General features: G+C 40.1%; 2 protein-coding genes across 2 annotated transcripts; one reads left to right on the forward strand and one right to left on the reverse strand.

Moving 5' to 3' along the window:
- Positions 1 to 245: 245 nt before the first annotated feature.
- On the reverse strand, positions 246 to 11376 carry PMS2 (PMS1 homolog 2, mismatch repair system component). Its single transcript, XM_027683395.1, has 15 exons — positions 11258 to 11376; positions 10882 to 11021; positions 10222 to 10308; positions 9369 to 9471; positions 8511 to 8694; positions 7848 to 8015; positions 6555 to 6652; positions 5718 to 5817; positions 5356 to 5440; positions 4803 to 4955; positions 2895 to 3789; positions 1889 to 2056; positions 1302 to 1402; positions 1039 to 1208; positions 246 to 654 (listed from the first exon to the last, which is right to left on the reverse strand). Exons 1-15 carry the CDS (start codon positions 11275 to 11277, stop codon positions 511 to 513), a joined length of 2616 nt encoding a protein of 871 aa, XP_027539196.1. The 5' UTR covers positions 11278 to 11376; the 3' UTR covers positions 246 to 510.
- A 184-nt stretch (positions 11377 to 11560) lies between these two features.
- Positions 11561 to 15138, forward strand: AIMP2 (aminoacyl tRNA synthetase complex interacting multifunctional protein 2). The gene is made up of 4 exons (XM_027683637.1): positions 11561 to 11698; positions 13224 to 13430; positions 13924 to 14155; positions 14612 to 15138. Exons 1-4 carry the CDS (start codon positions 11579 to 11581, stop codon positions 14995 to 14997), a joined length of 945 nt encoding a protein of 314 aa, XP_027539438.1. The 5' UTR covers positions 11561 to 11578; the 3' UTR covers positions 14998 to 15138.
- Positions 15139 to 15215: the final 77 nt, after the last annotated feature.

A 15215-nucleotide genomic window follows, 5' to 3' on the forward strand; every position in this document is an offset into this window, starting at 1 on the left:
TGCAATATTTATGCTTGAGGTAATTATCTAATGAAACCCAGCTTTAGTATAAGTTAAAAAAAGTACTTTATCTTCTGTATCACTTCCATTTACTTTAAAATTTTCATATGCAGGATGTATAAACACAGAGGAGTTAGTATTTGTTCTATGGCATTACTAAAGACTTAAATTCACATTCCACTTCATTTTAAAAATCAGTGTATTTGCTATAAATGAGGTTCACCTACTCATGATCTTTAGATATAAACATCTATATTTATTTTATAAAAGTTTTGATTGCTGCACAAATAAGTAATACACACAAGTAAACTTCAATAAAAGTTATTTACACATGAGTTCCAGTATTGCTGACTTGAGAGGAATAACAATGAAACCCTGCTGAATGCCTTCAAGTGCTATTGTTTCCAACTTTGAAGACTGGCTAAAATCCTTTTACTCAAAAGAGTCACGGTAAAAGCTCAAAATACCACCAAGAATTAAAATTAACAATGTTAATAAGCAGGAACTGACTTATTCTGGTGAAATCATGTCTAAACTGACTATGTGCCTCATAGTAGGCCTTCCATGGGGGCAGTTCCAGGGATGCTCAATCTCACCCATATGGGTGATCAGTTTTCTCATTTCCTGCACATTCAGTGCAGTTCCAATCATCACCTACAAGTAAAGGAGAAAAAATAAATTATTATTTCCTTTCTCCATATTGACAGCTGACACATACCAAAGCAGTACTTCAGCTGCCACAGCGAGTAAGTTCTGTGCAAGGCATTTAAAGCAAAAAAACCTACCAGAGGAGCAGAAGACAAAACACACCTAACACAGCGTTCATAAGTGCACTAGTTTGGAACACAATAAAAAACTACCAGAAATGTTTCCCAAGTTCCACTAGATAAAAATATGAGGAACAGAAAAAAGGATATCAGCTGTTGACACTCAACAGTAAATAAACTTCCCCTGCAATGCAAATACAGAGATAGCCACCTATAATACATCAGAAAATCTGGCATTTATTTGAAACCAAGCATCAATTGCAGTACTTACAGACTTTCTGCAAGCTCGAGAAGCAAACATCTGTCTGACCCTGGAGGGCCTGCACATGACTCCAGGGCAGTCACTCAACATGAAGATCAGCTCATCGATGTCTTGGGGACCAAAAATCCAGTTTTTGCTCGTTGGCAATGATACCAATTTAACTCTTTGAGTTACAGGAGCTGAAAGATTTGCAATGATAATAAAGATACAGAGCAATACAGGAAATTACTTTTTTTGAGAGAAAAACGACTTTAAAACTGGTCCAAACTCACCATTTTCGTCTATGACAAAATCAAACCCATTTTTTTTGAATATTTCCAGGTTTTCAATCAATACAGTTTCATTTACTGCTGTTAAATTGAGATTTTGAGGCCTGAAAGAGAGAGAAAAAGATGGTATTGCATAGGTACACAGTGCAGAGCACTTAAGACAGGCTTCAGAAGCAATCTAGAGATACTAATACAGAGCTCTCTATTGAAACATTTCCCTCTGCTTTGTTAAAAAACAGAATCTCACTACTGAACAGTTACTTCCAAGTGTAACTCAACAGAATTAAGTCCATTGCCAGCATTCCTTGTACAGGAACAGCCTCCAATATCCTCACTGGATGCTTAACAAACTGTGGGTTGCCAGGTAAGGCCACTGTGAGATCTCTCTGACTGCTGCCTTGCTGCACAGCTGCAACTGCATCCAGGGAGTTTATTTTTCATGTGAGGATTGACTCTTTGAAACACTGAATACAAAAACAACTTTAGTCTCAAGTGTTCTGAATGTGTGAAATGCTACATAATCAGTTATCCTTCTGAAACACTGAATTAAGCTTAGAAAATGTTATTGTTATAACACTGGAAATACTTACGCTATCAGCTTCTGACCTTGGAGAACAGTGTGTTGTTGCAACATCTCAAAGTTGTATTTCTCATCAGTAGCGTGTTGGTCAATTATGAAAAGATCAGAATTCAACTTTGTTATTATAAACCCTAAATTGAACTGGCCAATGATTTCCATTTTTGCAAACATTTCTTTACTGTATACAAAAAACATAGAGATTATAAATTACACCTCTTCAGTTATCACGTTAAACTGTAAAACTTAAAAACTTCTTCTCCCCTGCAGAACACATTTCACATTAAAAAAAAAATCATACTTAAGTGGGATACAAATGTGGAAAAGTAGAGTTATCTGAGATTTGCCACTGACTGATGAGGCCATATCTGGCAGAACACAATCCATCATTAAGACAGGACTTGTTCAGGATTCTCCCATTTGTGATAATAAAATTAGAAATAGGCACTACAGCAATAGTCCAAGTGAACAATACTGAAGATGGCATCATGGTTTTGAAGGCAGTTGCCTTAATCTGCCTCCTTTTCACAATTACAAGACTTTCCTATCACATTCTTTTAATCCAAATATTAACAAATCACAGACTTTTACTGTCCACCTGAATGACCACCAGTGACCACCTGAATGTAACTTATTTTTCCAGCCATGTCTCACCACATTTCACATTCACCCGAGGAAGGAATATGAGCTGTACAGTCTTTTCAGATTGTTCTTATCTGTCATGAAATTTGGTATTTCTCTGACTGTACTGCAGTTTACAAGGCTGAACTAAGCCAAATCTATAATGTTTGTGGCCTTTTTAGTGCCTTCTCCACATTCTGTTTGCACTTAGTTCAAATAGCTACTCTGTCAGTAAAATAACTCATCAAACAGACATTTTAATGACATTTAATAAAACACAGACCCAAAACTAACAGGGACCTGCAAGCCCCCTGCCCACTCCCCAAGGCAGAATTTACATTTTTCCTTAACTAATTTTATTAATTGATGAACAAAATGTGTTAAGAAAGTGGAAATACCTGATCTCTTTTCTTAATTCATCTTCTGCTACTTTATTGTCCCCAGGACTAATTTTTGCTTTAAATCTTCTGTAATTTTCTGTTTCTGTCCTTTTCTGTTGTTGCTGTATTACCTTTTTGACCTTTTCTGCCAAAACCTTCATGGAGAATTCAAGAGGCACGACTTTCTTTTTAATTTCCACCAGCACATCAACAGAAGTGTTCTTCACTTCAGGGTATTTACCTGCCTCCAAATCCTCTCCTTTGCTTTTAAAGTTTCTGCTTTTAAAACGTTTTACTCTTGGAGAGGAACTATTGGCTTCTTGAGAGAATTTACTTTGATCAGTCCAGTCATTCCCTTGATCTGACTTAGGTTCAGTGCCCAAGACCTGACCATCACAGTCCAATGATTTCTTACTGCAACCAGCAGTTTTAAGACATTCACTTTGAAGTTGTTCTTCTGTGCTACAGAATTCTTCTTCAGAATTAATTGCACTCTCACTATTGATGCAGCTCCCAGCCTCTGGTGTACTACATCCAGCATCTGACTCAGAAATGCTACAGAATCCAGAATCTGAGTTATCTTCTAATTTTCTCAAATATTTGCTCAGAATTGACGCCTTTGAGTCCATCTTATGACAACCCTCAGGCTCCTTAGTGAACACAGCTTTTTGAGTCTTTCCAGTACTCACAGTGGTATCAAGTAACATTTGTCTGGGGGAACTGTGCTGCTGTTTTACCTTTTTAGGGCTTCGAAAATTACACTCTGGTGCTTGATGGAGAGAGAAGGACTCCCTTAATCCAGCAAGAGTCATTGTTCTTTTGCCTTCACTGCTTGGACTTTCAGTCTCAGAGTCAGACAGCATTTCTACCTGAGGCTTTTCTGTCTCTTCAGGAAGTGTCTTCTTCAAATTGCCTGATAAAATCAGAATAAAGAATATTTCAAGATTTTAAGTTAGCTGGAAACATGAATTAAATGATGTGCTTTAGTAAAGGGAATGAAAAGAGGTAGAAATATAGCAAACTGCTCAAAGGAGCCCTTAAGCTTCAGACAATGAGTATGGGGTTGAAATGCATTAATATCAAACAGAAAAGCAGTTACATCTTGGAGACACTTAATGGCACTAGTGAGAATGAATTTATAGTCTCCTTTTAAACTGGAACAGCAATCAGTCCCATCAGCACATTTATTTATATTATCAAAAGAGTTCAATGACTGAGTGACAATGAAAAGTGAATTGCTCTTACACTTTAATGGTCACTATAAAACTCCATTGGCAAAGTGTTAGGGAGCTGACACAATAGGCACTTGTAATATGGGATCTGCAGGTTATTACAGGACTTCAACCTTGCAAACTGTCACTCCAACATGTATTTTACTAAAGATTAATTTAAAATAACAGTAAGAATCAGGCTAAAACTGATTCTATACATCAGTAAAAAAGAAAATTAGAAGGGGTTCTGTTGAATGAAAGGAAGAGGATGAGGTGGTGTTAACACAAAAAAGCAATTTTGAAAGACTGTACAGTCCCAAGAGAATCATCAATTTCTTAGATATCATAAAAAGAATCTAAGTTAAAATCCAGTAAACTCATACCCAATTTTCAGATTTTATTTATGAGCCCTTAACTATTCTTTCTCAAGGACGTTTACATAAAGGAAACAGAGATCTCTTCCAATATCTTGGGAGAAATCTTTCAAGCATTATCAATTAATTTTTTGTTAATTTTTTTCCTCACAAAGTTGACTGTAAATCATGCTGTGCTTGCATGTGCCATTTCCCTAACAATCACTTCATAACTTAGGGTCCTCCTTTATTTTTATTTATTTATTAATTTTCTTCACGTATTCTTTGAGTTTTTAAAACCACATATTTCCATCTTCAATTCTCTACCATATATAATACAAAAAATTTCCACACTGTCCTACCTGCAATGTCCAGAATCTTCTGATTGACATTCAGTTTGTTAACATCACTACCAAACATTTGCATCAGAGAAGTTTTTAGAATTGCTAATAAGAACTTCTCCTCCTGAAGTAAAATTTGCCTTTTGTCAGGAGTTACATTAATGTCAACACACTCTGGAAAAGAAAAGGAAAAATAATTACTTAACAAATAAAATGAAATATTACTGCATAGAATTAGCTTCTGTTTTGTTTGCTGTTTTGTCTGCCAACTGCACTTTCAACTGTCTCACCATTCCAGCAAACAAAAACATGATACAAGTTTTCTTGTACTTAAGCTAACTTTAGGATTGCTTTTTTTTCATTTTTTAAGATAAGAAGTTACTTTTGAGCATAGAAAAAGAGGACAGGGAAAACAGTGGAACCACTGCTAGACCCTATCACTCCCTCACCAACTGTGGATAAAAAATCCCCAAAGTGCAGGAAGTCATGCAGATCAAAGCTAAAAAATTCTCTAAATAAAAACTTCATTGAATAATAAATTTACTGAAATTACTGAAAACTATTCATAACTTACCAGAATCTACCCCAATATTAAGGACAACAAATGGGTACTGGTGTTTATTGTGTAAGTGATAAACTTCATTCACAATCTTGACAACCTGCAGAAAAGATGAAAAAACAAAAACTTCAATACTATTATCATCTATTTCCCACCAGTGTATGTTATTTAAGTCTCTTCAAAACAATTAATGCTCTAAATCTTATATTGTATGATTGAGCTTTTGTTTGGACAAACAGACACAATGACAACAAAAACTTGAGACACAAGAACTTGCACCATGAAGCCACAAACACATATATGAGCTACTAATCCTGAGGTTTTCAGAGAAAATCGAACCAGTTAGTGATGGTAATGCTGGAAAATGAAACCCTCACCTTTGCTGGGTCACAGGGCCGTTGGTTGATAAAGAAAAACTGTCTGTCTGTTGCACTCCTTCCAACACCGTGATCACAGCGAGAAATGAAGCCTGTGATTCTGTTGGATAACGATCACATAAGGGTCAGGTAAAATGGAGGAGCAAAGCAAAAGAAGAGTATTTTATAAGGGGCTTAGAGAAACACTATTCCACAGCATCAGTAAATATGTGTATAAGTATTTCCTCTCCTAGTTCCTTATCTGACAAAGGCTAATTGTTCAGCTCCAAAAAGGCATCAGACAATTGAAAAGTAGCTTGCTCTGGTTTCATAAAAAGTAGCATTTGTAATTTTTCTGCTCTGAGAGCAGAAGAGAGGTCAGCTGTGAACTGTCATTGGCAAATAGATGCATCAGCATCTGCCCAATCTCAGGTATAGTGAGAGATAAAGAAAGTACACTTCAGGAAAGTAAAGGGTAATTTACTTCCACAAACTGATCCACATTCATCTCATACCATTTCTCAATAATGCTACTGAAGAAACACAAGCACAAACACAGATACAATTCATCCACATCCAATTACTCAGAGCACTGACAAAGCTGGCATTCAGGAGACTGAAGTAATATAGAACTAACTAGGACATAAGGAACAGCAGTTTTGTTCTTCCCAACACCTTGGTCATGAATTACCTTCTTAAATCAAGTGATGGTCTTCCCAAACTGCACACCAGTATTTACTATGTGCTTCCTGGTTACTTTAATACTATTGACCACCACATTTTCTTTTTTTTTTTTTTTTTAATATTGGTTTATGGTAAAATGTCACCAGCAACAGTGGTTTGTACTTTCCTAATTACCTGTACAGATTTGGTGGCATGTCAGCAGTGTGGAGCCCATATTCTTCACAAACAGCTTCATTAGGAGGGAGCTGAACAAAAGGAATAAGGCTCTGCAACTTAAAAAAAAAAAAGAGCTGAAACATCTAATCTGCATAGATTTTTCTCTTCTATTTTATTGTTATTTATTAGTCTTAAAATTTATTTGATAAAATGGTGGGTTTTTGCTGACCAAATCAAACACTTAAATACCCAAACCTACTAGAGGACAGTAGCACTGCTCACTGAGAAACAGAATAATGCCTGAATGAACAGCTGTTCTCATCCTTTGATATCACAACCTTTGCCTCAGTTCCTTCACAGCCCCTGGCTTTAAAATGTGCATAGACAAAACAACAAAATGATTGACAGCTTGGACTCTCCAGCTCCACACATATGTTTTATCATATGTTTTGTGAAAAAACACAAAGCAAAAACAGTAACAGAAGTTTATTTTGAAAGAACAATTAAACCATTAGAAAATATGTATTATTTGAATCACAAGCTCCCTAAGAATAGCTTTGTTTACCACAAACATTTTCCCAGTCACACCACTATGATTTTTTTGCCATTAGAGCACCTTCTACTGATTTTAAATGTAAGTATTTGATACTATAAAAGCAGACTATAAGCTAAACATTCCATTCAGATAACACTCAATTTTCAGCTATGCTTGTTGCCATGTGGCAAGACAAAGTTACATCTTCCATCTCGTCTTTCAGCCACAGCATGAACAGGCTTTGAAAGCTCTGCATGGGCACTTGTGGAGGGAAAAAGTGCTTATCAACAACCAGCAGCTGTCAACCACTCAGTATTTCTGATGGTTGTAATACACAGTTGTAGGAAGGATGTTTTTAAGCTCTTTTTCATCTTTGCTTTCATCCAGAGGATAACAATTATTTTTATAGCTATTACCTAGAAGGCATCAAAGTCTACACCATTTTTAGGTTTTTTTAAATCGCTTGTTTTTGTGACCTACAGACCATTTGCTGGCACAACAGCTCTTAAAATTGGCTTCAGAGAGATATTAAGCAGTAACCCCATCTCCTAAATCATTCTCTTCCATCAAAACATCTCTGAGCAGATTCTGGAATCCAGGAGAATCCGTGGAGGCTGCGGTGTTTCTCCTTTTTCAGCCTGTAGGGTTCGCTACAAACCAACACTCGCTCCAACCTCTCCCGGTTTTAAAGGGTTCCCACAACCCTCGCTTTATTAGACAATAAAAATCTCTCTATACAGCTACATTGTCTCTCTTTTCAATAATAAAATCGATACCTGTTTTTGTCCAAATACTGCTCCAATGTTTTCCTTTAAACTTGGACTTCCAGCAGTGGATATTACACAGCTTTTTCTCCCTTGGCCAACTTGATTAGTGCAGTTAATCCGCACTCCTTTGGAAACAATACAGTACGCCTGCAACAGCTGCACCATTTTTGCATATTCCTATCAGAGAAAAACAGAGAAATCATATTTATATGAAATGTCTCTTTTTAAAGCTTAGATGCATAAACAAAGCATTCAGTATTTGCAGGTAACACAAAAAGGGGGGGTGAGTTTGATAATTTTTAAAACCTTTACAAAGTAAATTTAAATATATATATGTGTGTGTGAGAAAAATAGTGCTTTAAAAACCAAACAGCATGTTTACAAGACTGATATTTAGCCATGACACAGCAGTCCCTGATTTTGAAATACACAGAAGTGATGATATGGATCATTTTCAAAATCTGAAAATTTTGAATGCACCTCTAAACCCAATTACTGCCAAACAGAAGAGAAAAGCAGACAAGGAGACTCTTTTCTTATTTAATTCAGATTTAAGACAGGCATGAAATACTCAGACATAATCAATGTATTCTGCAGAGAACTGAATTTCATTCAGCAGGGAATAAATTCTGGGGTATGACACTCCTCTGGGTTCAGAACTTCTGCCCATACCTTTTTAATGTTTCTCTGGAACTCTTTATGCCGCACAGGTAAGGTGTAAAACAGCTGCTGCACACTCACAGTTGTGCCTTGCTGGCGGGGGAAAGGAGTTCTCTGAGTAATTTTACCATTGTGATCAAACACCAAACGAGTCCCAACCTTTGCTGACTTATGACGGGTAAAAATGGTAACATCACTAATGGAAGGAAAGATGCAACAGAATTATTCACTGAGCACTGTGTTATTGATTCCTCCTGACAATCAGGCATAGAAAGTACAGCAATACTATTTATTTAATGAAAACTAACACAAACAACTAAAAACCCACTTTTCAGAGTAGTGGAATGTTTTCCTCGCTACCACACAAACATTTTCATCCTCTCTTATAAAATGCAGTGTTAAAGTCTGGGTTTGATAGATACCAGCAGGACATTCTCGATGCACAGCACTGTGGACAAAAACTGATTTAAAAGGTATAGTTGGTCTGGGAGGAATTTAAGTGGAGTTTTAATGAGTCACAGAGAGCAAATAGCACTTAGATATGACAGACCTTTACATCAGAGATCAAACACTCACACAAGTACACAGATCCATCCTGTAAAGATCTGCATACTTACATTTTGTACATAAAATGACCAGTTAGGTGCTTAGAACCATAGAGTAATTTCAGATGCTGAGAATCATAGAATAATTTTGGTTGGAAAGGACTCAGGATGCCATGCAACTTACTGCTCAAAATTGACCTAACACTAAGGAACTGGAAGTTTCCAAAGCCTCGTTTTATCAATATTGGTAAACTTAAAAGGTGGGTTTTGTTGGTTTTGTGTATATCGTAACTTTCTACTAACAATAAATAATAACAATAATTACCTTAATGCACACAGTGAACTCAAAGCTTCACCTCGAAACCCAAATGTTTCTACATGTATCAGATCAGAAAAATCTTGTATCTTTGATGTATGATGTTTCAGAGCTGGAAAAGGATATTTCAAATAGATATTTCATTTCAAAGTGACATCGGTCTATGCAAGTAAATTCTGCATCCATGTCAAGAAGCAAAAAACCTTCTGTATTATTCATTGTATTTTACATAATGATTAAAGACAAAATACTGCTTCCTTTCCCTTTTTCCTATAAACAAGATCTCTTTAAAATCCTCAGATACACCTGTTATTCCATACTTACACTCCAGTTGTTACATGAAAAAAGAAATATGATTTCTGTTGCAGTGGCTAGTTAGATTCATCACACAGTATTGCTTCTGCTCCCACTTTGTGCAATTTAAAACTAGCAAATGCAAAATTTGACAATCAACACAGTGTCAGTTCACCTCCAGCAAAAACTCCAGTTCATAATTCACCTCTCCAAGGCAGTCACTTCCATCAAGCTCAACTCCTTCAACAATGACTGATGATTCAACATGAATGAATCTAAATGAATTATAGGATTTTCTCCTCTGTGATTATTTCTATTATTTGTGCCACTTAAAAAAAGCAATCAAACCAGAGACTATTTCTGAGCTACAAGAACTATAACCACAAGAGGTCTATAGAAGTCCAGTCTAGTTTTGCTCAAGCCTTGCAGGTCACACACACATTATGTAAAAGCCAAGTATCCATTAAATAAGATTAAACTTTGGAAATTTGTTTTGAAAAAGTTGCTTTCTTACTGAAATTTGCTTTCAAAATGTCCAAATACAAATTATAAAAAAATTTCAACTTACTCAAGCCTTCAAAGTTTTCCTCTTCCACTCCATCTCCATTATCCGAGACCTCTATCAGTTCTGCTCCATGATCTTTAAGCTTTATATCTACAAAATTGAGTCATAGAGTATTTTAATTCGGTATGTTTACACATGGTATTCAGTATAAATTTTGTACCTGAAGTAAATTTATGAAATAACACTTTTTCATGTCAAACTTGAACAATAATAAGTACATAAATAAATAATCCTGATAGCTGACAAAAGCTAGGGCAATGTAGTGCAAACCAGCCCGTACTTGCAGGTATTCGGCTTCACTGAACTTCTGCCGGAACAGAAGTTTTCCCAATTATCCCAGCCACCATCCTGGGAGCTCTGGAATCTGCAGCCCCGCCTTAACCCTGTGCGAGCCCAAGGCTGGCAGAGCCTGACCGCTGCTACTTAGTGGCCCTACTGAGTGGCCAAGGGGGCTACAAGTTAAATAACACAAACTCACGTGCTTCTAGGAATGCAGCTGAAGCTTGGGAATCAAAATGTTTTATTAATCTGACCTGTAAAATTACTGCGAACACGCTTGGCCCACACAGTGTTTACCCAGATTTGCTAACACACACTCTGCTTTGAGGAAAAAGATGTACTTTAGAAGACTATGAAAAATTATGAAATTCGATGAAGAGTTACCGATGTTGGTCGCTCCGGCATCCAGGCTGTTCTCCACCAACTCTTTGACGGCAGTACCGAGGTTCAGCACCACCTGTCCCGAGCAGATCCGATGGACAGACTTGCGGTCGATGGGCCGGATAACTCCGGAGGGCGGCGGGCTGGGGAGAGGGACGGGAACACACAGTGGTGAAGTGCTGGTGCCTCGGGCGAGGGGAGCAGGGAAGGCAAACACCCCTACCCGAGGGGGTCGCACCCAAACCCCCTCAGGCTTCCCTGAGCGAGGGGAGGCGGGAACCGAGGGGGGCCGGAACCGTGCGGGGAGCGCGGCTGCCGTGAGGGGACAGAAGCGGCCCTAGCGGGGGGTTCCGAGGCAGGGCGCGGGATGGGCACTCACCAGAGCTCAGCTGCCTCCATCAGGATCCCAACGGGACGGGAAGCGCCCCGCTCCCCTCAGGCTCCGTCCCCGCCGGGTCGCAGCCCACCCGCCCCACAGGGCCCCGCTCCGCGGCCCCGCGGGCTCGGCCCCGCCCGCCGCCCTGTGGGGACCGGCTCAGCCGCGCCACGCTGGCCAATGGCGGGAAGGCGTGGGGGCGGAGCGGCGTTCTATTGGTCGCCTCGCGTGTCAGTAAGGCGGCGCCGTCCCTTACGGCCCAATGGGCGCGGGGGTGGGCGGGCCGGCGGCGGGCGCGCGGGCGCGGCGCGGGCGGGGGCCGCCATGCGCACGATGTACAAGGTGCGGCCGCTGCACAGCGCGGAGCTGCCGCCGGGGCACCTGCCCACCTGCATGTACCGCCTGCCCAACCTGCACCGCGCCCCCGGCACCGCCGCCCCGCAGGTAACGAGCGGGGGAGCGCCGGGGGGGACGCGTGGAAGGACGTGCTCGGGCCGCGGCCCGCGCTGCTCGGCCCTGCGGCGCCGGCTCCCCGCCGCCAGCGACTCATCACGGGGTTAAATAAGCTCAGCGATTCCAGGAGCTTCTCTGTAATGTTTTTAAAGCTTTCGGTGGTTTTCAGCTTGGCTTTTCTGGGCTCTCGCGTCCCCGTCTGGGTTTCTGTGCCCGATGGCCGTGCCCCGCTCCCTGCCCGCCCGGCGGTCCGGCCTCTCCTTCCTCTGCTGCATCATCGCTCCGCTGGCTCTGCCCCGTTTCTTCACCCAGCTCCACATCCTGCACTTCGAGTTTCAGCTGCTTCTTTCTTAAATAAGGAAAACATGCGAAATCCTGCGATACATCGGTCTAGCTGATCACAGCCTCTTTCCAGTGCCAGGAATGCTCTGAATTCTCCCAGGCCGCTCGTGCCCGGTTTTAGCTGGATGGCATCACATGTTTTCAGTGAGGACTTGCTGTGCCCTCCCCCGGGTTGGTGGTGGAGATACTGAGCACGAGCAGACTTGGGCAGAACTTCACAGGAACGATTACTAAGATGAAGATGCCTTCCCATTCCAACAGCAAACTATTACCTACCTGTCTTTTCTCAGACTGGTTTTTATTTCATGGAATTGTGTACTAGTTAAATAATGGTCACTTAAGAGGTCTTTCCTTATCTTGTCTTTGAGATTGTTGTGTTAAGTGGGTATAAAGATTCTACTTGGATACTGTGTTTGCCATCTATCTGTTAGGCTGAAAGCAGTAGTTTGCATTATAGGTTGGGTTTCATAATCCTTATTCAGGACACTTAGAAATTGATTATATAAAGATTTTTCTTTAATGTTAATCTAAGTTCGTAGACTTAAAACCTCCCACAGGAATACATTTTTCATCTTTTAAAGGAGGTTGTAAGGTAAGAGGCTTCTAATGTAATTGAGATAACAATAAGTTGTATTGGTATTAATATGTAACAAAGCCCATGGTCTTTTTTTCTCTATATTCTCTGAAACAAAGAATGATTACAAAAAGTGATTTCATACAATACACCATTCAGAGTTTTTTACTTTTGTTAACTGCCTGAATTGTCAAAAGTTTCCTCGTTTGGCAGCCTCAGCACAAACTTACCCATCTGCTCTTCTGGGCTGAAGAGAATCTGACAAGCCAACTTAAACTTCCTTTTTTCAGTTTTCATTCAGTGCTTCACTGCCAGCTTTTAAGTTCTGTGGTTGTGGTCTGATTTTTACTAGGTTATGGAGTTTGCTGTAGTTAATGCTTTAAAAATATGTTAAGCAGGAGGATTTCAGAGATTAAGTAACCCATCATACCACAGTCATACTGACAAAAGAAAAGAGATGCAAGCCCGTGACATTGGCGATGTTCTGGTTATTTGAATGTGCTTAAAGTCTTTCAAAACTTCTTGTCAAGTGAGCCATGGATGATTTTGACACTGAGCTGAGTGAACGTTTATGTGGCCTTGTTTTTCTCTCTCCTCTAGGAAGAGGTTGACCCATCACTTCAAGCACTCGAGTCCCGCCAGGAAGAGATTCTCAAGCGGTTGTACGAACTGAAGAGTGCTGTGGATGGGCTCTCAAAGATGATACAAACCCCAGATGCTGACTTTGATGTAACAAATATCATTCAAACTGATGAATTCTCTCCTTTGACAACAAATGGAGCAGATTTAGATTTGATGCTCGGAAAGGTAAGTTTGGTTGGGCAGGTACACTGGTAGGTACTTTCTCAACAGTCAGTTTTCAGGGCTGGAAGGCTGGCATGAAAACCTGGGACACTCAGATAACCTACAACTTCCATTTCATTTTGGGCATCCAGATTATAGATACAAACATTTAAAAGTACTAACCCTATATATGCTCATTTGGATATAATTGCAAGCTAGAACTGTTAATTTTGACATTACAACAGTTGGTTTCTTGTTTGTTACTGAACTGGGAGTTTTAACTTTGGCTTCAGATTGGACTAGAATTTACCTCAGCCATGTGTTTGAATTATGTGTTGAGGAAGAAAGATGTTTAAAGGTTTAAACAAGTTTTAAATGTCCAAACTTGACTTACTTGAATATCATTACAATTTGATATACACGTGCATGGCTGTGTACATTTTGGTGTCAAATGTAAGCACTACTTAGAAGTATGATCTGGAAAGTGGCTTTGCTGAATGTTTTACTTTCCATTCAGGATTATGGTGCCCTGAAAGATGTTGTCATCAATGCAAATCCTTCCCAACCTCCACTGTCCTTATTAGTGCTACACAGTCTGCTTTGTGAACGGTACAAAATATTATCAGCTGTCCACACACATTCATCGGTGAAAAGTGTGCCAGAAAACCTCCTGAAATGCTTTGGAGAGCAGACTAAGAAGCAGCCACGTCACGAGTATCAGTTGGGCTTTACTCTGATTTGGAAGGATGGTAAGAATGAAATTTGTAGACCAATATTTTACAGGTGAGAAAATGAAACTTGTGCTGTAAAACCTCGCCACCAGATGCCTTGGTGTCTTTGTGCTGACAGGAGGTGGATATGTAGTGCAGGTGACATTTTTGCTCTTTTCCTGGCTGTGAACAGTGATGGCATAGAGGAAGATTTGGTTTGTAGTTACAGCTGTTCATATGCACATGGCATTGACAGGGTTGTTTGTACCCACAGGATATTTTTGTGTTTTTCACTTTCTATAAATAAGGTAGCTAGAATAGAAATTAAGTAGGAGATTTGGCTCAAGTTTCCAAGAAGTGATCTCTTTATCCTAGAAGGCTGAAAATTGTTCATCAGGCTCATGATGTTAACAGTGTTCCTGGCATCACAAGTAAAACACCTAATGGAATTGCCATTCTATTTAACTTTTTTTTTTCCCCTTGTGTTAATTTCAGTTCCAAAGCCCCAGATGAAGTTCAGCATCCAAACAATGTGCCCGATAGAAGGAGAGGGGAACATCGCTCGCTTCCTCTTTTCCCTGTTTGGCCCCAAGTACAACGCAGTTACCTCAACCCTCATCGACAGCTGGGTGGACACGGCCATCTTCCAGCTGCAGGAAGGCAGCAGCAAGGAGAGGGGAGCAGTGCTGCGCTCCATGAACGCTGCCCTGGGCAAGAGCTCGTGGCTGGTGGGCAGCGAGCTGTCGGTGGCAGACGTGGTGGCCTGGTGTGCCCTGCAGCGCACGGGCACTGCCAACACCGCCCCTGCCAACGTGCAGAAATGGATGAAGTCCTGTGAGAACCTGGCACCTTTCAGCTGTGTGATGAAGCTGCTCAAGTGAGCCTGTGCTCCTCATACGGGTGTCATTTTAATCTTGTTCCACCTCAGGCCTGCTGTAGTGTGTGAGTCTTCTGGGCTGTATTTATGTTCTACACTTGGACGGAATTCTGAAGTCAATAAAAACACTACAGCTGCCTTTTGAGTGTGACCTTCCTCTTTTGTACCTGATGCATAACATGTGTGTTTGTTAAATGATTTTAAGATATGTAAATTAGTCCT

This window comes from Neopelma chrysocephalum, unplaced genomic scaffold, assembly GCF_003984885.1.
Source record: "Neopelma chrysocephalum unplaced genomic scaffold, ASM398488v2 Primary Assembly neopelma1_65, whole genome shotgun sequence".
NCBI lineage: Eukaryota > Metazoa > Chordata > Aves > Passeriformes > Pipridae > Neopelma > Neopelma chrysocephalum.